General features: G+C 33.9%; 1 protein-coding gene across 3 annotated transcripts in view; it reads right to left on the minus strand.

Annotated features, from left to right (window-relative positions):
- RFX3 (regulatory factor X3) overlaps nucleotides 1-22,134 on the minus strand; it is a 117,481-nt gene that overhangs the window by 18,231 nt on the left and 77,116 nt on the right. For 2 of the 3 annotated variants that reach the window (XM_071580767.1, XM_071580765.1), the window contains exons 4-11: nucleotides 20,507-20,765; nucleotides 11,861-11,935; nucleotides 7,679-7,860; nucleotides 7,001-7,120; nucleotides 4,512-4,633; nucleotides 3,170-3,282; nucleotides 2,349-2,464; nucleotides 1,602-1,756 (exon numbers count right to left, since the gene is read on the minus strand). In XM_071580767.1, coding sequence (XP_071436868.1) covers nucleotides 1,602-1,756; nucleotides 2,349-2,464; nucleotides 3,170-3,282; nucleotides 4,512-4,633; nucleotides 7,001-7,120; nucleotides 7,679-7,860; nucleotides 11,861-11,935; nucleotides 20,507-20,765 — 1,142 coding nt within the window. The remainder of the gene's footprint in view (nucleotides 1-1,601; nucleotides 1,757-2,348; nucleotides 2,465-3,169; nucleotides 3,283-4,511; nucleotides 4,634-7,000; nucleotides 7,121-7,678; nucleotides 7,861-11,860; nucleotides 11,936-20,506; nucleotides 20,766-22,134) is intronic. The other variant, XM_071580766.1, reaches the window with a different exon arrangement.

The following is a 22,134-nucleotide window of genomic DNA, read 5'->3' on the forward strand; positions in this document are numbered from 1 at the left end:
TTTTCTCTGGACATGAATCAAAGAATGAAATGGCTTCTCAAGTGTTCATGTAGGCAAAATCTCTTGAAGCCTAAAATCAAAATGTACAGCCAGTGAAGCTTTGGGCTTCGGGACCAAGGTGTAACATGCTCCACCTTTTTTCAGAAATTAATGTGCTTCTGCAAGGTTGAGCTTTAACTGAACCTATTAAAAATGTTGTAATTAAATTTGTGGGGGTTTTGTCATTGCCTAACTGTTTGTGATACAGTATATTACTCTAAAATCCTACTGGCATTGTCATTAGAGATGACATTAAATATAAACCAATACAAAATAATTTATACAATTAATGATTGTCAATAATTGCATGTATTTGAGAAAACATTTTTCCCTTATTCTGCTGTACAGATGCATAGGTAAACTATGTCAATCTCTACCAAGAACTTACCCTTTCCTTAAAAAAAAGGTAAAACCAGCTTTGTAATGGCAAACCTTCAGAATTTACACCTTTCCAGTTTCAAAAATTTTTTGTATCACACATAATTTGCTAAAACCTAAATTCCACTGACAAGCAAGGAGTAAAAAATAACTTTTCTGCTAGGCAGTACCTGCAAATATTCTTATGGAGTGCTTATACTGCTGGAGTCACAATAGCAGAATAGGTGTAAACAGCAAGACAAAATAGTCTTGTTAGCTGCAGTACTACTCAAGACCCTAATTTTTAAAAAATATTAAACCAACTTTATAAAGTAAATACTGTTTTTCATGGGAAGGAAACAATATGTAGGAGTTAGGAGGTTTAGAGTGGGTTGTTAATACAATTTCTTTATAATATTTAGGACAGCATGTGAGACAATAAGTACTTTGGAAAAGAGTTCAACTTTCTTCACATAAATTTATTTTCTACCAAAAATAGCCATAAAAATACACTGCTGGAGCAATGATGGATTTTAGTAAGATTAAATTTGAAAAGAAAGCTGTACCTCTAGCAATGGTAGAATGACTGGACAATTACTGACTCTTTCATGTAGCATGCATGAGAGAAAGAACAGTAGAGTGGAAAAACAAATTGGACTAAAAATTTTTGAGTTAATTTTTCTTTGCCTTAACGATCGTTAGAATTGATTTCAGCAGGCATTGGTATGGATCAAAACACTAATTGTCCAAAACCAGAATTACAAAGATCGCATTTTTTCCAGACCACTCAAAGATTAATATGTGGTGTTTAAACTGAAAACTACTGAATTTAGTAGAAGGACTGATTGACATTGTCTCAGGGCCACAGGACTTCTGTCTGTCATGTAGCCTATAGTCACGGTAAAAGGAAAACATTTTTACCTGAAGATATAACACACAGAGAAAGAGGTACCTTTAATAGGAAACTTTATCTTGAAAACTAGATGTTCCAACTGCACTAAAATCCTCAGCTACTTTTAAAATACGAAGCATATATCAATTCTCAGCACAACTTCTTACAAAACAAATTGAAGGATAAATGATACACAGTACTTCTGTAACTTTCAAACTTAGTCCTTGAGTTGTCCTGTGAAGCATAAGTACACTTCCACCATATACATGCTGGCAGAAAGATCTTTAGGAAATTTTTCAGGTGTTCAACTTACTAGGAATAGGTCTAAGGACGTCAGGAATGAGAATCTCCACCAAAGCCTGGTACATCACATGGTCACAGTTACACATCCATTTCAGAATAGACTCATTCTTGCACAGAGTAATCAGCTTTGCTTTTGGAAGTCGACTTTCTATTTCACTCAGATTGCTGGTGTTAAAAAAAATGTAGCAAATGAAAAAATGATAAGGCATATATGGCACCTGGGGACATGCTTTAGCAGTTAACATGGCAGGCTAGGTTTACAGTTGAATTAAAAGGGCTTAGAGGTCCTTTCCAATTTAAAGTTCCTATGATTCCATGATTTACTATAGGTAAAAACCTGCAATGGGTGTTAAAATGTATTTTTTCATAAAGATGTCATAGATGTATCAACCACACCCAGTATAACTTTGTTATAAATTGTGTCACATGGAAATATATCTAAGAAAGGCCTCCATAGTTCTCCTACAGCTCATAAATTGTGCAGACATATGAATGATCCTTTTGGCTTAAAAGAAGCAGATTGAATACTGGGAAGAGTCACCTTTGCTGTAGTTGTCCATGTGAAAAAAACCCAATGGATGACACAACTGTTCCAATACTGCCTGCCCTTTGGCACACATCCCGGCCACGCAACATAAATTTAACTTGCAAGATTATCAGGTGAGAGAAAATTATTATTATTCAGGGGAAATTAATTTTTTCCCCCACACTTTTATTAGGTTAACATGAGACACATTAAACAAAAAAATTTACTGACCTTGTCTCAGTGACAGGAGTGCCATCAGGTGGAGAAGACGGAGAATAGCGCCAGAAAGTTTGCCACAATTTTTCTATGAGGCTGAATTGAAGATTAACAACTACATCCAGTATTGCCTAGAAAATAAAACGTAAGATCATACTGGTTTTCAATCGGCTTCCCCCAGTCCTAACTCAAATTAGAGGGTTCATTACACATGGAGCAAAGGCGAACTGTACATTTCTCATGTTATAAATGGTATCTGTTTTAATACCTTTGATATTGATAAGTTGTCCAGCACTATGAACTGCTGTCACAGAGACTTGCATAAGGCTAGTGCACATGCATGGAAGCCTCCAGAAATTACTATGGCCTACATAAACATATCAGAGGAATTTAACCTCAGAAAATATTTACTGCTACTGCAAGGAAAAAAGGGAACCCCACATTTTATTCACTTTCATAATTCCATATAGGTTTGAAATCACCTTAAAATAATTTTAAAAGACATATCATTCAGTATCAAATGTGGCTTAAATTTCTTGATGTAAAAAAACCCCTATAATCTACCCTGATGTACATTTCCTATTGACTAAAACAAAGTCCTGCCATGTACGATCTCGTCTAGTTTCTTTAACATTCCGAAAACAAATACATAACAACATTTTCAAACGGGTCCACCAGAAAAACCTTTTGCCAGCCTTTTTATTGAAATAAGTAAAATATCCTGGGGGAAAATCACATACCACTGTCATGGCTTCAATGAATTTGGCTTTATTGTCTTGTAGTGGCCTTTACTACAAGCCATGAACTTTCAAAAACACATGGTTTACAGGAAGTACCTCACAGTGCTCTCGATAAAGACTCTGTAATGATTTGATGTCCTCAAAGGTAGTACCATCTGGCAGAGAAGATATTTCAACTTCTCCAAACTCTGGCAGTACTCGAGATGCATCTGTTGTCATGACAACATAATAAAAAAGGGCTGTTGTGAACAGTACCAGTTACAGTACAATTAAAAAAAATTAAGGAATATATAAAGAAATAAATTCCAAAAGGTCAAAATATGCAACGAAGAAAGTCTTTCATACCTGTTGCACATTAAAATTGTAATTAAATTCAGCCAGCATTTTTTATTAAAAAGAAAAACAAAATTATTCTTGAAGACATCAAAAAGATGTCATATACATAAGACACCTATATAGAGAAACTAACGCATAATCTTCAGACTATTAAAGGATGAAAGAAAATATCCAAGTCAGTGCATGAAAGACTAATCCTTGAATAATTTTTTTATTGTTCAGCTGAAGAGTGTCTATGTACTCAGATGTGATCGTGCTTACTAGACTTAATATACATTTTTACTTGACATTTACTGGACTTTTAGGTAGAGCCAATGTGTGCTTTAACTATTTTTCACAAATGTTTCCGATAGACAAGCTGATAAGATAAAAATGCTGGGCTGAAAGGTACCCAGAAAGGAAGATTCAAAATATTGTAATGCTCCAAATGGTTTTAGTAGAAGTAAAATTATGCCAAAGGAGTCAGTGCTTGAAAATGTCAGCCAAATAAGCCTACACTTTCTCTAATAACACAGGCAAGGACTCTTTTTACATCAACAATTAACTAAATTACAAATTGTTTCCATTACTGGAATACATGCTTAACTGGATCAACTAAGCCATAATTTGGACATTTTACAAAATGACTTTGGGGTTCCAGTTGAAACTATCTGTCTCTTTCCACTTAAAACACTAGAACACACTTTCAAAGCTGCCCACGGGAACGCTAACCTGCAATAGTAAAGCAGTGCCATCCCTCTACCCCACATTTCAGGAAATAAAAAGCACCGTAATGCAAATGCAGGAAACAACATTCATAGCAGGAATTTCAGCATGCACATTTAAAATAACTTTGCAAAGCAACTGCATTTATGTAATATTAAGTATATCTCACAAACACAGGATTTGTGTGTTTTATCTTTTATACTTACATGATGCATATTAAATATTACATAAAGCTCACATGTAATTTAAGTACCTTTTTGTTCAATTATGAGTAAGGATTTTAAAGAGGGCATGATAATTTCATAAGAAACTACTGTACTTGTGTGACTTGATATTCACAGTGTTAATGAAGCTCATCTTACTTATTTATAAAGCAGTATAAAACCTGCTTTCATACCTAGAAATTGTTGATGATGTTGACTTTGGGCAATTACCGTTTGTTCAACAGATGTGCCTGTCTGTTGACCACTTCCTGTGAAGCCATCTGCAACTCCATCCACTTTCTGCATAGGCTTATACCTACAAAAATATCAAGTACAAAATTATCCTTTCTTCATAAATGGATCATACTATTTCTCCATCTCAAAATCCTGAGGAGAAAAAAAGAATTTAGAGATTTTTATTTATTTTGTCAATAACAGAAGAAACAAACACTAAGGGAAGCTAGAACATTAACAATGCATCACAAATTTCATAAAGGTGGTATTACAGCATACCATAAGACCAGGAAATTTACACCAAAAGGAATCTTTCCAAAGAGCTCGGTTTCCCAATAACTTTATAATTCAAAAACAATGTTTCATTACCTTAAGAAGAAAAAACATTATAGTCTGAGGATAATGAAAGACTTCACATCCAACACGAGAACCTTGGGATATTGATGTTATGCAAATAAAAAAGGTGTATGACCCCCAAATTAAGAAAAGAAATGAAGAAAAAGGACCTGCACGATACATCCAGTCTACAGTCTTTGCCAAAAAGGACTAGAAATGTTAATCCAGTGAGATGTGTCTAATAGAGATGGTAGAATTGATGTATCTACACAAAAAAAAAATATATTGACTGCAATCTACCACAGATGTAAAAGACAAAATAACCACTGGAAATATTAATAAAGCTGATGAAAGAGCAATGTTACCATAATCATGCAAATTACCATACTCAGTCCTTTAGTTCTCTCCTGATAAATCCTGCTACGATTTTTTGATACACTTGGATAACAATGATAAAACAAATATAGACATATATCAAACACTCAAATTAAATACTAAGCTTCCTATAGCACATTACTTTTATGTAACAGGTACTTATTGAGCATAATTGTGCCTTGTAGTTCCCATCCTTCACAAACACCTTTACAGATTCTCATAGTAGAGCTTAGGATTGGTAGGAATTGAATATGAATGGGTGTGTGCTTGTGTCTGTAAGTGTGTGCATGTGCTAAACATGGGTTAAAGGAGAAGTATGCACTGACCACTAAACAGTGCCATATATGTGATTTCATTGAAACATAATCAAGGAACATACTGGTATAAAGTTAAGAAAATGCCACCAAGCATATCTAGGTAAGGAAAAGAAAAGAACTATGTAAGCAAATAATACAAAAAGAAATATCCACTTCTAACAGTTATATAATGAAATCTCAAAATCACTTTGTCATTGTGAATCAAGAAAAAGACAAGAGATGTGACAATGTTTAGATAGCTGGCATAATTTTTTCAGGACTAATTCTACTGTGATCATTGTGGTATATGTCTTGGTGCATACATACAATTTTGAATATGAGTGAATGAGATCTCTAAGTGAAAGAGGTTGAGTGGGTAAAATTAGCTTGGTTGTTTTTTTCTAAGTATCTATCATCTTTTCTTAGTATATTATACTGCAATTATTTTTGTAACAAGACCTGATCATACTGTGAGACATCTCATGCTCACGTACTACCTCAGCAAAAGGCGTTAAGACCATATATCTTATCATTTTGCATTTAGTGCTGTAACTACCTCTGGAAACAACAGTAAAATCAGATCAAAGTGATTTCTGCATTTGAAGTTAAAGTTTGAAGTTGTCCTTTCCACATATCAGCTGTGTCCACAGCCACAAAATAGTTCGGTACACTTTACCAAACTCTTCACTCAATTGGATTTTTGGGGGTAATCTTGCTTGATATGCTGCTTTTCTGCCTATGAAATTATGCATCCTACCTATTTTACTTTAGAGTAATATGGGAGGCTAGAGACATAAGCCAAATAAAAATTTATTTCAAAGAAATTTACTCATTTGCATTTTTTTTCTTCAAAATTTTATGCTCAGCATAGTTTCTTATATACATATTCACACAGTATTTCACCACAAGCACAGTACTATGCCACTGCTTTCAAATAATTCTGAGCTTTCACAGGTTCCTCAGGAACAACAGATACTGAGGGAAAATACTTATATCAACTTACAGGGGAACCATTATGGTCACATTAATTCTTCACAGGGAGAGGAAACAAATACCAAGCAATTAATGATAAGTTCTCTGATGAGAAGTGTGTACGTAAAATGGTATCACAAGGAAAACAAACAGGAATATTTGAAATTCAAGCATTTACTGCTTTTCTTCAGCTCGAGGGACAAGAACTCAAGATAGCTAAGCAGAGTCTGTTGATACTATACGTCACTTTATTATAATTTCTTTTTTGCAAATTTATGACAACTTCTAGGTAAATATTTTTTCACGTTGACTGGTACAGTTGACATCAACTGGATATCCAGCAAACTTATTTTCACAGCAGAGAAGATGAATAAAACTTGCATTAGAATTTCAACTTTTCCATATAAAGAAATGTAACATTTTATGAACTAGAAATATTAGTACGTAGTTATGTTCATTTCATACTTTACCTCTGTTTCTGTTGCATGGGCTGTTGCCTCATTGCCATATATTGCATGTCCTCTTGCAGCCGATTAAGAGGAGAGTCTGGCTTTACACGAATCCCATAGTAATGGTATTTGGAGTTTCCCCTTCATGAAAGAGCAAGAATTAAAAGAACAGCATCACTAGTTTTATGCATTTACATTACATGTACTTTACAATTTACATTGACTGGAAAATAATACATACAAATCAGGCCTGACTCTCCTGTCATACCTGTTTTACATCAGTGTCATTTTACCACCTTTGGAAAATTGATTCACCTTCTTAAACAAATATTATCAGCATTTTAACGTGCACTCCACTTGAGTACGAAAAATAAAACGCAAATAAAAACGACTTATCTGGTTATGGACAGACAGTATTCTTAATGATTTCCAAATAGCAAGCTGTATTTTATTTGTGATGAAAAACTCTGCAGTGTACTTATTAATATGTAAACGTATAAACTGTGAAAATCAAAAGAAATAAAACTAAGAAGCACTTTGAAATAAAACTAAGAAGCATCTGTTGAAATAAAACTGCCAGAAAAACCCTCTAATATTTAAGTGCAGATTGTACTTATTATTTTGCCTAGCAAACAACTGTCTTACTCATAATTATTACTTGTATTTTCTCTAATAATTCAGGATTTCCATAACACAAACCTAGTTCCAAGTCTTCTGGTCCGCAGTCCCATGAAGATTGACCTTATGAGTTTTCCAAAGGAGGCAGCATTGACTGGATCCAATTTGTGTTCCTGACAATGCCGTAAGTAATGGTTGTAAAGGGTACTTCTTGGAAGGCTCACTCCTTCTGCAGTTTCATAGTTGTCTAAAAGCCACTGAAGCTATATCACACACAAAACATTAAAAAAAATTATTATATACTTTATAAAAAAATCATAGCCATAACAACATTAACTTCCGACAGTTCTGGAACCATTCTTCAGGTCTATTAAACAATTACTTCCTTCTTCAGAGAGTCCTTGAATGTTAGGTATACTACAGTGCTTTAGGATCTTTAGATTACCAGGAAATAGCAGAACTCATTGCACTTGTGATCTCAGGTAAGAGTCCATTTCTTTAAATATTTTTGATTCAGTACCACACACCAACACTTGATAAAAGCATTTTCACTTTGGAGACAAACTGTTAGTACCACAAAGAAATAAAGTAATAATGAATGTAATTCCTGTACATTGCAGAAAACACATTCCTTGGACTAACAATAGGTAATTAATGTATTTGTAAACGTGGAATATTATACTGTTTCTCTTCGCCTATTTTTAAAAAACATAGGAAAAAGCTATTGCATGTAAGTCAAACTGCAATGTAGGTAATGCTGAAAATAACCAGTGTTGAAAATCATCAAGGGTACACACCCTTCAGCTGTACCCTGCGACTTCCAGGAGGAACAGAGTGAGTTTCTTGGAAAAATAGTAATCATTTCATGTAATTGTGGTAGGTAATTAGATACATGCAAGAAGAGATTTTTGTGTAATATCACTAGATGTTCTAAGTAGAGCACACTCATGAAACCTCTAGCTGTTGTTAATATACAAAAAAAAGTAGAAAGGACAATTTAATACTCCTAGATTTAATATTACAGGAAAATGACAAAATAGATCAAAACCAATATAGTCTGAGAACACATTTAAATTTCACTGTTTTAGTCTTTTGATAAGCTAACATTTTCTTCATTTTTCCCAGTACTTGTCATGGTTTTTAGATCCCTGAAACTGTCTAAGCTCTAGAAAAATACCAAAGTAAGATGCCAATGCTTCCAACACCTAAAATTTTTAGCTTGGTTTGCATGTAATTTTGCATTGCAAATAAACAAAATTAAAAAGTACAGTAAATCACCAGTTATCATATAATTATTTTATTTTTTATCATTCACAAGTGCTTCCAAATTGAGCATCTGTCCTTTTGAAATAATGCTAAAGAAAAAGTATAATTGACTTTTGTCTGGATGTATTACACTTATTTCACTAATGATCTAATGTAAGTCTGCCTGGGCTTAGAAACAAAGGTAATTCTGTCTTTCAAAGGTTGCAATCTATCTATGTTTAGAATCTGTTATTACATCAGTATTTCTATCAATACATTTATGTAACATTTGTCATTTATTATTACATCTAGAATTTAATCAGAACAGATACAGAATGTGAACTATTTTTGTTTTCCCAAAGAGAAAAACTCTGTCAATCCCATAAGACTGACTAACAAAAAATAACTATTTTGTAATTAAGTTCTGTATGTAGCATCAAAGAAATTTTTGCCAGATGGTTTCTAACCTATTTTTAATCACTCCAAGTGCATTTCATTAATTACATGAATTTCTAACAGATGTTATTTCAAACATAATTTGCATTATTCAACACAAAAAACTGTATCAAAAGTTAAGTGCAGTATAAGAAGTTTTGCTCTTGAGAGGCATTACTTAGTAGTAAGGGCTTGAAATTACTACTTGATGGATTATAGCCTGGAAAAAAAAATGTAGTTAATTAATGATTTTAAAAGAAAATTATCTCCAAACATTACTGTAAACAATTTTTTAAAGAACCCAAACATTTTTCTATCAAGTTAAAATATAATTCTAAAACTGTTTAGGTTTGAATCCTGGCTTTCAAATTTGCAGTGCTGACCATGATGTAGAGGAAGGATGGGGAAAGGTATCAAATATTAACAGAGCCAGACCTGTTAAATAGAGTGCAACTCCAAATAGGCTGCAAAGTTTGTAAGACTTTCAACTATCAATTAATTAAATTAGTCAATCTCATGCAGAAATAAATCACGAAAGAAAAGAAAACAGAGGAGAAATGACAAGCTCCTTAAAATGAGCACTCATATTTAGGAAAAAAAAATCCTATAAAACCTCATTAAGGTATCATAGGGTGAAATTTCAATGTCCAAACTAAAACTTTCCCACAAATGAATTTAGCATCAGCAAACTGCAAGTTAATTAAGTACAAAATTTAGAATTCTATGTTGAAATCTTATTAAGCCAATTTTTTAATAAATGCCAAACCAAACCATTACAAGTCAAAATAAAGGCATTTAAAGAGATAAAGACTAAACTTACATTTAAATTTCCTCCATACTGTCCTTGAGTTTAAAGACAATAAGCATTGCTTTTAAAAGAGCCAAAACATTGAGTAAGCTTGATTTATATTTAAAGCTTCTTTCAAAATGACAAAAAACTAGGAAAGACTTATTGCCACAAATATATGTACAAGGGTTTTTTAAAATCCCCCCCCGCCCCTGAGTCAAAGATATATTCCTATCAGAATAACTCCGAAAAAGCCTTCACACTCAAGTAAGAAATATCATGGTAAGTCTTCATGGTTGGATGCAAATATTATTAGGAACACATTGTGAATAGAACGAAGAATGAGTGAAATACAGTTTACTGAGGCACTGCAGCTTATCTTGTAATTTTTTTTTGGTTTTATACCAAGACTGTGGACTTCATAACAGAATTAAACACAAACTTATTAATAGTTCTAGTGTTCCAAGTCTTAACACAGATTCCTAAACCTATGCCAAAAAAAGCTATGGTCCCTTTAAAAATGACATTTAAACAATGATTTTGATATTATCTATTACTTCTTCTTTAAATAACAATTTTGATACCGTCTTATCCTCAAAACAATTATATTGTAAACACACAAGGTGGAATCTGAAAGTATATACTCTGCATATTGTGCTCCAATTTTATGTTTTCGAAAGAAAAAAAAATTGCCTAAATTTTCCACAAAACATTTCTAGTTTTGACTTTGACATAATCAGATCCCTACAAAAAAAAAAAAAGAAGCAAAACCCAAGCCAAACCTGCTAAAAAGTGTATTTTTAATTTGATTTCTGAGGGACAGTATCTACATCATATTTTACGTTAAGACTGCAAACTAGATTTAAATTTCTTCTGTAAAATGATAAAGGAATTTGAATTTACTTAGTAAGTTAAGCTGAGAAGGAAAAAAGAGGTAAGATGAATAGAAATCAATCAACATGGCAAAAAATACAAAATGCAAAACCACAAATACCAAAAAAAAAAAAAGAGAACATTTTAGGAAAGACCAAGAACTTAAAAATTAATATTATTATTTCTATAATAAGTTTAAAATCAATTTTGTGCCTTTTCCCTTTATTTTAAGGGTACATATCAGAATAAAGTTACTTATCATTACATTTGGAGATCATGTTTTTGCCCAAATATCTTTTAGCTTTGTTTATGGAAATTCTTAACTGTAAGACTTGCACAGTAAGAATGAAGTGAAAGGCAGCTGAACAAGCCATTTCTGTGAACTTCAAATTAAGGTAATGTTTTCAGTTTTTACCAGGTCATCATAAGAATCTTTAAGATTCTTATATAGGTAAATTCATAACAAAGTCTCTAGTCAGAATAAATGAATGAACACAAAAAATAACCTAAATACATTATTTAGGCATGGCTGTTTGCTTCTTCTCTTCCTCTTCACATGCCCCGAAATTAGTATAGGGTACACAGATTGTATTTTGTAGATAACTTTATTTAAAATGGCAAAAGCCAGCTAATTTAGAATTGAAACTTAGCTTGACAGTTACAGTACAACCTGCAGAACAGTCAAATGTGTTAACTTGTCTTTACAAGTGTAGAGCATAGGAAACAGGTAACACTCTGCTATATACCATAAAGACATTTAATCTGACAAAATAAAGCCATGAGAGGTGTAGTAGAAGATTACAAGCAACTAAGATGGGAAGATTAAGAGCAAAAAGTAGTAATAAAATAAAACAAACATTTAGAGGCAGGCTAAGCATGCAGAACAAGCAAGAGAGAGTGTATGTGAAGAAGAGACAACTTACATGGCTGTTGAGAAGAGAGCTTCTGTGAGTGGACAGACCATCAGACTTTTGCAGTGTCTCAATCGCCATTTCAATCTGATAATAGATGTCATTAAAAAAAGGACTCAAGATGGGATAGTAAAAAAGCCTGATCAGAGAAGTTTTGACAGATTGCTTACAGATCAATAGAAATGCCTGTTTTATTCCTGGGTAGGGTATATATTCTACTAAAAGGCCTCATTCTAGTGTCCCAGTGAACACAAACCTCGACAAGGAGGTCAGAAAGTCATTTTGCTTGTATATATACAGAAGGATCACAGCTTCAAAGTCCAGTTTACCTTTCAAGCTGCTCAGAATGAGCTCAAAGCAGTAGAATTAATTACTGGTGAGCTGCACTGAAACAAAAATAACCCTGATTGAATCAAAATATCATTAATAAATTAAAAAAATCCCCAAACGATTTTAAGAAAGGCCTCCATATGTTTTCCCTTCAATAAGATCAGGAAAGGACATGCAGAACTTGTAATAAGAATTGAATTAGAAACAAAACTGTAACCCTCCAAAATCACAAAATCAAATCCCAAACCAAAAGTAATTCAATAGCTTTTACACCATTAACTTCACTGGGACATGCCATGAACCCTTACTGCTGCCAACACCCTTTGAATATCTCCAGCTGTCAAAGTAAATGGAAAGTCAGAAGTCACACAGACTGCAGGATCCAGCCTTTCGAAAAGCAGATTTTTTCACAATAATTTTGTGTTTTAAAAGGAAAAGAAAGCACAGTACAACTTAAATACAAAGCAGAATTTCTTCAAATGCAAATGCATGAATATTCTCGCACCCATTCCCTTTCTTCTCTTTTTCAGTAACAATAGATATTTGATTTTGATCAGTTTGGTAACAGTAACATTAAAGAAAAAAGTTAGAACTTAGGTGTAATTTAACTGGGGTCTAGAAGAGCAAAAACAACAATGAAAATGACAGAGACAATGGGATGCACAGTAAGAAAAAGCATACAATTAATTAGCTACATTAAATGGCCAAAGAGAAAGCAATGGAAATCACCATTATACTTTAAAAAGCACCTATAATTCTCTGTGTAGACATTTTAATGAACCCTCTCTATCTTTCTTCAAATATCACAGTACTATCCATATTGTCTGAATTCACCCTCAGTATAGCAGGAACTGAAACATAGTATAGCTGATAATTAGAAGTAGTGTACATATAAAATTAACTTCTTTTTACAGGGCAACTGACAAGTATTTTATTGTAATAATGTGAGGAGTAATTCTTTTAACTGTTTGATATTAGCTTTGCAAGTATTATTTAAAAGTACATTTTTAAAAATACAGAATTATTATGAAGAAAACATACTCTCAAAAGTATGTCACATGATTAAAACTACAAGCAGAAAAGATAATCATAGTAAGGTCACTTTGCTATATACTGTAGCCAGAAAATTTGCCTTGCTAACATAATGCTACAACCAAACAATGAAGACCGTAGAGACACTCAAATCCTAAATCTGAATGTCACTTGTTCCACAATGCTCCATCTACAGCAGTACTGTACTCTGAGGTTACAGCACCTGTGCGCATTCCCACTACTGCACAACTCTCATTTTGCTGCTGCAACTTCTGGTCTTGTTTGTTCAGAGAACGAATCTGCTATAAAGAAGTAATTGCATGTAAAAAGAAAAGTGGCATTACACATGATAGTCATTCCTCACCGCTATATTGATTCCATGACTTTTGGTGCTAACTGGTGGGGGGTTTTGAAATTTGAGACATTTTTGTTGCTGCAGTTTCTTTGAGAAGATTTTACCAGTATGGCTATTGAAGACAATGAACTTGTGTTCACTTCTACTGCATTACATAAGCCAAGCAATATTCGATACCAGTAAAGCATGTTAACTGCTTTATCAAGCTCAGAACCTTATATGATCTATATTTAAAGTGAGTCCTCATCATATTCTACTAGGACAAGCTTAAAGTGAAATTTATCTCACTACTAATTATTTTTTCCACAATTTGTAATGTAAATTTTGATAAAATGAACTTTGATCTTTATTCGACAGACACATATCTCTTCAATGACAGAAATCCTATTCCTAGGTAGATTTTGAGCATATAGTATGACTCATTTGAAGACAGGTTTTCCAGACACTAAATCGTTCACTTGCCCTTTCTGAAAACTTGTAGCTACTTCTTGTTTAATTCATTGGTGCCTTGCAGGGCTCAATTCTAGAGCCAGTTCTGTTCATATTTTTATCAATGATGTGGATACAGGAGTTGAATGCACCATTAGTAAGTCTGCTGATGAGACCAAACCAGGAGGTGCTGCTGACTGTCTTCAGGGATAAGGGGCATTGCAGAGGGGTCTGGATAGACTGGAGCATTGGACAATAACAAGTGACATGAAGGTGATACGTTGATATGCTGGATTCTGCACCAGGGAAAGAAAGGCCAGACACAAGTCTAAACTGGGAGAGGAGTGGCTGGAGAGCAGCCTTAGAGAGAGGACTCTGGGAGTTCTGATCAGCAGCAGGCTCTGTAGCAGCCAGCAGTGTGCCCTGGCAGTGGCAGACAGATTGTTGGAACAAAAGGCATGCATAGTAATGAATATAGCATGATCTCTAGAAATTACAAAAGAATGTATCAAGTCAACCTAGAGATAAAAAGCACACCTAACAGTCATACACTTGAAAAATAAAAAATTACTTTCTCCTTCCCAGATTTTCAAATGAAATATTGCTGCCCAGGTACCAAGGGGACAGGTTCCAAGGGACTTTGACATGCTAGAGGTAGGCCAATGCAAATCTCATTAAGTTCATCAAAGCAAAGTGCAAGACCCTGTAGCTGGGTCATGGCAGTCCCAAGCAACATTATAGGTTGGGCAGAGAGGGGATTGAGAGCAGCCCTGTGGAGAAAGACTTGGGAGTGATGGCTGACAGAAACCTCAACATAGTGGCCATGTGTACCTGCAGCCCAGAAAGCCAACAAAATTCCGGGCTGCATCAAAAGAAGCATGGGCAGTAGCAAAAAGGAGGTGATTCCGCCCCTCTGCTCTTGTGAGACTCCACCTGGAGTGCTGTGTCCAGGCCTGTGGCCCCCAGCATAAGAAGGACATGGAACTGTTGAAGTCAGTCCAGAGAAGGAGGGCCATGAAGTTGGTAGGAGGACTAGAGCACCTTCCCTGTGAAGATAGCCTGAGAAAGTTGGGGGTGTTCACCCTGGAGAAGAGAAGGTTGTGTGGAGACCTCATAGCAGCCTTCCAGTATGTGAAGGGGGTCCATGGGGAAACTGGACAGGGACTCTTCATCAGGAACTGCACTGATAGAACAAGGAGTAATGGGTACAAATTGAAAGAGGGGAAATTTAGGCTAGATGTTAGCAAGAAAATAATTACTGTGAGGGTGGAGAGACAGGTTTCGCGAGAGGTTGTGGGTGCTCCAACCTTGCTAGCATTCAAAGACAGATTAGGTAAAACCTTGAGCAATCTGTTCTAACGGGAGGTGTCTCTGCACATGGCAGGGAGGATTGGGACTACATGATATTTAAGGTCCTTTTCTAACCCTTAACATACTATGATTCTTTGTTTACTTCCTTTGCTGGAAGTTCTCAAAACACAGTGTCAAACTGACCAGTTTATCTCCCCCATCCAGTTACTTGTACACCTCATATCCATTACACATTATCTTCAAACATATTCTAAACTCTTTTTCCTTGTGGTCATTTTCCCCAAATTTGGAAAACAAAGCAAAAATAATTACTTGTCAAATTTATTGTAAGGACTTTTAGAATACATCCATTCTGCCAACCACTGAAAAAACACATGTAAACACATCAGAGTTTCACCAGAAAATAAAAACAGAGAAACTAAAAAGGAAGTTCAATTCAGATTACTATTGAAAGCAAATTCAAAAGCATTTATGGCATGACAGCCCTAGACAGAGGCAGAGTGGGCACACTAGAACAAATGTGTTATTAATCAGAAACAAAAAAACCCTAGTCCTTTCAAAAGGTGATGCATCTACGACATTGATAATCAGACTGTTACAAGAACATCATGGTAAGTCTTCTGGCACCCAGCTTATTATGGATCGTCAAATAAAAAGAATTTATAGAAATTCTTCTCATGGATTCAAAGATACCTACTGTTAATCTCTTACGATTAAAAATTGTGTTTCTTAAAATCTTTTTAAGTTTGTAGTTGGAATGCTACATTAGAATAAACTGAGCTTCCAACAACTTGGGTTTTTGTCCCTAAATATCAGAATAAATATTAAACTGTCAAAACTGAAAACAACCTATAGTTGCTACTGGGTTTTAATGCAGAAAACACATTAAAAGCCAATGAAGTCAGCCTGTATAAAGAAACATGGAGCACAGGCAGATAAAGCCAGAATGCAGTCAGGGCAGGTGAGGCTGCCCATAGTACGGTCATTCTCCCTGGCCTCCACATTCCCTGCTTTGTGAAAAGGGCACAGTCTCAAAGCAAAACTGGAGCAGCAAGGCACTCAAAGGGACAGAGAAAGAGATAATTTATTTTGGTTACATTGCTACACTGAAACCTCTGGAAGTGAGAGGGAGAAGCCAAGATGAAGATTCACAGCTCTCAAGGAGAAACTAAAGCAGGAGGAAAAGCCTTGAAGGCAGCGGTTTATAAAGGCACATGATCTATGGGCTATCTTTTTTTTCACAAAAGATGTCACTGTGCTCAGTTGAAGAAATCATGAAAAAGTATCTTGCCTGAATAACTTGTCAGACCAAACCATCTAATCGTTCTTTTAGGATAAAAATCTGTGTATCTTTGATTTGAAAAGAAATGTTTTGTTTTATGCTAAGATGGATCCAGCTGAATCAAAATTACCAGAAAAAGTTGAGGAATGGAGAACAAAAAAGTTCCTCTACCTAGAGAGAGATTAGTAAATAAAATCTCATCTCAAACTTTTTTCCAGATTATAACCCATCTGCCTTTAATGGAACATTTAAACATTTGTTAGTTTTTCTGAAAATAATTATGATACTTTCACTAAATTGTACTATCAGGATATATTTCCAGTGGGCCTTCTTATTTCTTCTTGTTCTCTCTCCAATAATTACAACACATTTTTGGCAGGTACCATCATTCCTTTAAAGCTAACAGCATCTTTTGCACACTGTGCTTACTACCAAAACGCATCATTTTTGGTGATGTATCAATATTAATTTTGCTTTTATTTTCATGAACCTTTAGATTTGCAACCTTTAGAATACAACGAATTTCTGTAACAGCATGAGTGGAGACCTCATATGGTTGGTGATGATTGACAACTGTAAATTGAAGATCAGTTGTAAAGCTTGTTCAAAAACAAAACTAATAGATGGGGGCCTCTCACTGACTGACAAGCATAACAACACATTTACTACTAGAAACTATGCATTTTTTAACCTTGTGATATTATGAAATATGTTGATTAGATCACCCTATTTCATCACAAGAACAATCTTTAGATGTTTACATATGGGGAAAAAAATTGGAAAGTGATTTATATTTCATTATTAACATGGCAATCCAATTATCTGGAGAGCCTATTAAATGTAGCTGCTCCTTCTTTAATAAGGCCTGTCAGTAAACCAGATGATTCTATCATACAGCTTTCAACATGCAAATTCTTTTCAAACAGACACCCAGCCAGGATATCAGTTCTTGTTCAACACAATCACAATACATTCTTGACCAATTCACATGTACTTATATGAAAATGATAATTTTGGAAAGCTGTTTATCTACTGAGTATCTTATATAAAAGGTCTTGTAATCTAAATGCCTTTCTGTTTTAGTTAAAAAGTTCTTTTTAGCAGATAGAGAAGTAGTTTAATAGGCCTGCAAAGCATATAATGGGAAGAAGCAATGAAATCAATGTAAATGAAAACAGTTAAGAAAAAGCTAACAAATGTTCTTCACATATACTAACATAAACCTCTACTATATATATGATGGAATAGGTTTAATAGCATACTAGTCCTGATATTTTACCTATAAAAACCCTGCTACTGCTTGATACAGCTTAGGCAGGCCAGCTTTCTTGTACAAATGTTGAAATGTTAAATAACAGAAATTAAAATGAATTAAATACTACGATCAAAATATTACTTTTTATTGAACCCAAAGCAGAATGCAGAACTACATTAAACCATAAAGAAAATGAAGCGAAAATAAACTTAAGATAAAAAGTTTGTGAGTATCTTTGACCAAATTCTGAATAAACCAAATAGCATACCTGGTAAAGAATAAATTAGACTTTTAATTTAATTTATCTCTAAGACAGTTAATAAAACTGACTTGCTTTGTACATTTGACATTTAACCTGATTTTTTTTTGTTTCTTTCTTTCTTTTAAATTAAGCTAGGTGTTTCAGAAAGACATAATATCTATTGTACAATTAATTTGCTTGTTACATGTGCAAGGATTTGAGAAGTGAGGGTGATAAACAACAAAACAAAGGAAGATATCAGTTGAAAAGGGTAAATAGAATTGGTACCTCCCTAGCAAAATAAAGACTACTTGTGATGACCACATGTATTAATAAATAAATTCTTATTGATTTCTATATTCTTTTGTCTCCCTATGAAAATTCTCCAAACTAATTCAGAATTTGAAAACTCTTCTGCATATTATGCTAGAAACCAGTCTGGATAGAGATTATTTTGATGACTCCAATAAATTCTCTATACAAGAATGGAAAAAGTCATGATGGTAAAGATCAAATGAGGATCACAAGTGAAACAAGCTCTACCTATCTAAGGTGCAATCCAATCAAAATATTACATAGCTCTATTTCACACAGTTTAATCTTGGCTCCTCATAAAATTAAAACAGACTTGGTGCTTTAAAGTAATTTTCAACTCAACCTTTAGTGTTTCAATTAACTCTTGCATGTTTCAGTTTAAACACCCACGGAGAGCCTAAATAATAAAACCTAAAATCACATTATGTTCAACTTTCTTAGCAAGAAATGTACTTCTAATGTAGTCTAATGTATCACACTTAGAGAACTATTCTATACAGAATAAATACTACCCTAAAAAACAGAGGAACCTATTTGAGTGTTAAAATGAAATTTATTAATTGTCATTTAGTTAGCACTATTTTTTCCTATTCTTAAAAACTAGTTGATACTGCAGTATAGAACTTCTCTTGAGCAATTAAAACAGGCTGTCTTATCAAGTCATGAAGCAGACAGATGTTGCTGCAGTCACGAATCTTAGATTTTGTTCAATGTTGGCAAATTTTATTTTAAATTTTGGCAAAAAAAATTAAAATTGTTTTTAACTTGCAAAATACAGCATGGAGTTTTGATACTCAAGTAATTCTATGTTTTCCAACTTCAAAGTAAATCACTACTCAACATTTGAGTTTACTGGATACATTTAAGCATCACTTATTTCCACATTCAGTTAAGCACCTGAAATCTGAAAAAGGAATGATCCTTTTTCAGAAGTTCTGTTCCTGTATTAAAGTCATGTAAAATACAGGCAAATGCTAATATACATGCTTTTTTGTCATTCAGATATAAAATTCTCTGTTGCCAGCTGAAAGCTCCCACTGTGTTCTACTGGGATACTATACTACTCACGACTTATGACTTTTTATAGTTCTTGTTCTCAGAAAATAATACTGCATCATTTTTTGGATGAAATAATAATTTCTTCCATGGTACAAGAAATTTGTATTTGTCCATATCAATCACCTTAAGAATCAAAATAGAGAGAATTTATCACATCATCTAAATTATCCAGTGCTATTAGATTGGTTCCTAAAAATTCAGTTCTGTAATTTCATTGTCCTTTTGAATACTGATGAATCTGTATTATTAATGATGCTTTATTTCCTTTCTAGTTTTTTCAACTGTTGCTACCCTATGTTTCACTGTTTTCTTCCCCATTACTTCCAAATCTCTATATCCAGACCAGAACACCCATAAGGTTGAGGTAAAAGTACTCATTAGGGCTATGCAGCAAAGTCAGACTAGACATAAACACATTTTTAACTGAAATATGGGCTGATTGAGCAAGCTCTATGAATCTGCAATATTATCTACCACAGTTATAACATACTGCATCTTCCCATAGCACTGTCAGGCATTTCCACAGTGAGCTTTTAATCTGGAGCACTCTTTGGAGACATACCATAGATAGGTAAATAAAGTGTTAAGATGTAGTACCTCAGTATTTTGAACAGTTAGAAATATTTTGAAATAAGCTACCAAACCTATACTAATATCAGGCAAACAAACTGAAAAAATACAGGAAAGTTACAGATACTGATCTGTACCTTACATTATTTAACATTTACATCTAACATAGTTATACTCAACAACACTATATTTTTCTTCTGTTGCCAGAAAAGTTCCAAAATGTTAAAATTTAAGGTATGAAATGTAAATATTTACAAGCTGTCAGGGGAAAGGTATGTCTTCACATTTAAGTTTCCACTGTATGCTTACTCCTGTATCTTATACCTACATAGTGTTCTTTTTACAAAAATGTACTATGTACTTATTCAGACATCATAATAATGCTACACATTCTGTCACTAAAACTATGTCAATCTGCAAGAACATCTGAGTGACCAACAAAGTAGTCTCAAAGATTTGCATCAGTCTGAGATACTTACTGTCGCTGGGGAGGCCCGTGTTGTGTGAGTCACTGTGTGACCAGAGTTTTCCATTGAATTGCCAATCAGGTAGGTCCCTCCGGAGCTGCTAATGAGCTGTCCTCCTGTTACGCCCATCTGAATCCCTCCAGTGCCCACCATGCTATGAGATGAGACCACTGTTGTCACCTGTGCAGAACTTCCTTGAGTATCAAAATAATTTCCCCCAGTGTTTTGAGTGTACATCTGGGTTTCTGTGTAAGGGTAGGTCGTTGATCGGCTTCAAGAAAAGAAAACAAAAAGAAAATACGTTATTTATATTTCATTTAGATGAGGGAGATGTTATAATTCTAGTAATGTATTTACAAGAGCTAAACCAAATCAAATACAATTGGCAAACAATCCCTGTCTCCTCACAGAAAAACATTTAATCTAGTTAAAACATTAAATAACTAATTCAGAGTCAGTGTTAAAGCAAGTATGCACCAACATTATGGAAAAACTTCCAATCTTACATGAAGAGGAAGAGAGAAGGAAAGTACAACAAAAATTGGAGATGGGCATATAGAACTCATCCAGTTGTTAATACACTGCAAAGAAATTAAAAAAACTCCATCTGTATAAACTCCTCTTAAATATGACAATACAATTTTGATTTTTAGTCAGAGATTATGTATTTGCATAATGTGCAGTCTCCAAAATTACAAACAATTCATAAAAATGTCAGCTATTAGAACCCAATGTTGACAAATCCTATGTTATCTACTGTTTTTAAATTCATTGAACCACTTGACTGGAGCTTGAAATTCTGAGTTCACTGCTGTTTTGAGAAATACACTTATTTTTAAAGGGCAAATTCAAAATTGAACGTGAATTCACATTGTGACAAAAAACTGCATATAAGAAATATAATCAAAACAAAACTGTAACTTGTAAAAAGGTCAAAAAGATGAAAGAGGATAAAGGTATGGAACAGTAACATTTTAAAATCATTCTGAAGTGCAAAACAGTTGTGTAATTAACCAGTTTACCTTAACAAACAACTCAGCTACTGAAACCTTCTATCATTTAAGCATAAAAATCTATAACATTTCTTGCAATCCACAGGCAATATCATTTTGAAATTCAAAGTTCTCATTAATCTGGAGTTGCACACAATGAGATGAACTTAGCAGAAGTAAATAAATTTTAAAATTATTATGATTCAAAGAAAGCAGAGAGGTGCTCAATCTCTGCGTAAGTCTCCAATTTGTTTAGTGCAATCAAACAAAACACAAAATCATGCAACACCATGTATGAAAGTTAAAAAAACAAACAACCAAACAACAAAACCCCAGACACTTTTGTCCAGAAGCACAAGACTTGGAAGCAGAATTATACTTTATGTAGTTAGCTGGTGACTAATACACCTACCCAGGAATGTGAAGTGAGGCTTTTCTTCCCCTTTATCTAGACAATGTTTAGTTTTTTATCAATACATAGGAAAGGTCAAGACAATTTACTGGGTTTTGTTATGGATTTTTAATTACAGAAACTTACATAAGATTAATTAGTTGGTAAAAAACAGAACCAGAGGTCATGATTTCTTCTTTAATTTCAGAAGACCACTACTTTTAAATGACTGAAGAACATATAGCACCTTATCAACA

The sequence above is a fragment of the Pithys albifrons genome, chromosome Z (genome assembly GCF_047495875.1).
Source record: "Pithys albifrons albifrons isolate INPA30051 chromosome Z, PitAlb_v1, whole genome shotgun sequence".
Classification (NCBI taxonomy): domain Eukaryota; kingdom Metazoa; phylum Chordata; class Aves; order Passeriformes; family Thamnophilidae; genus Pithys; species Pithys albifrons.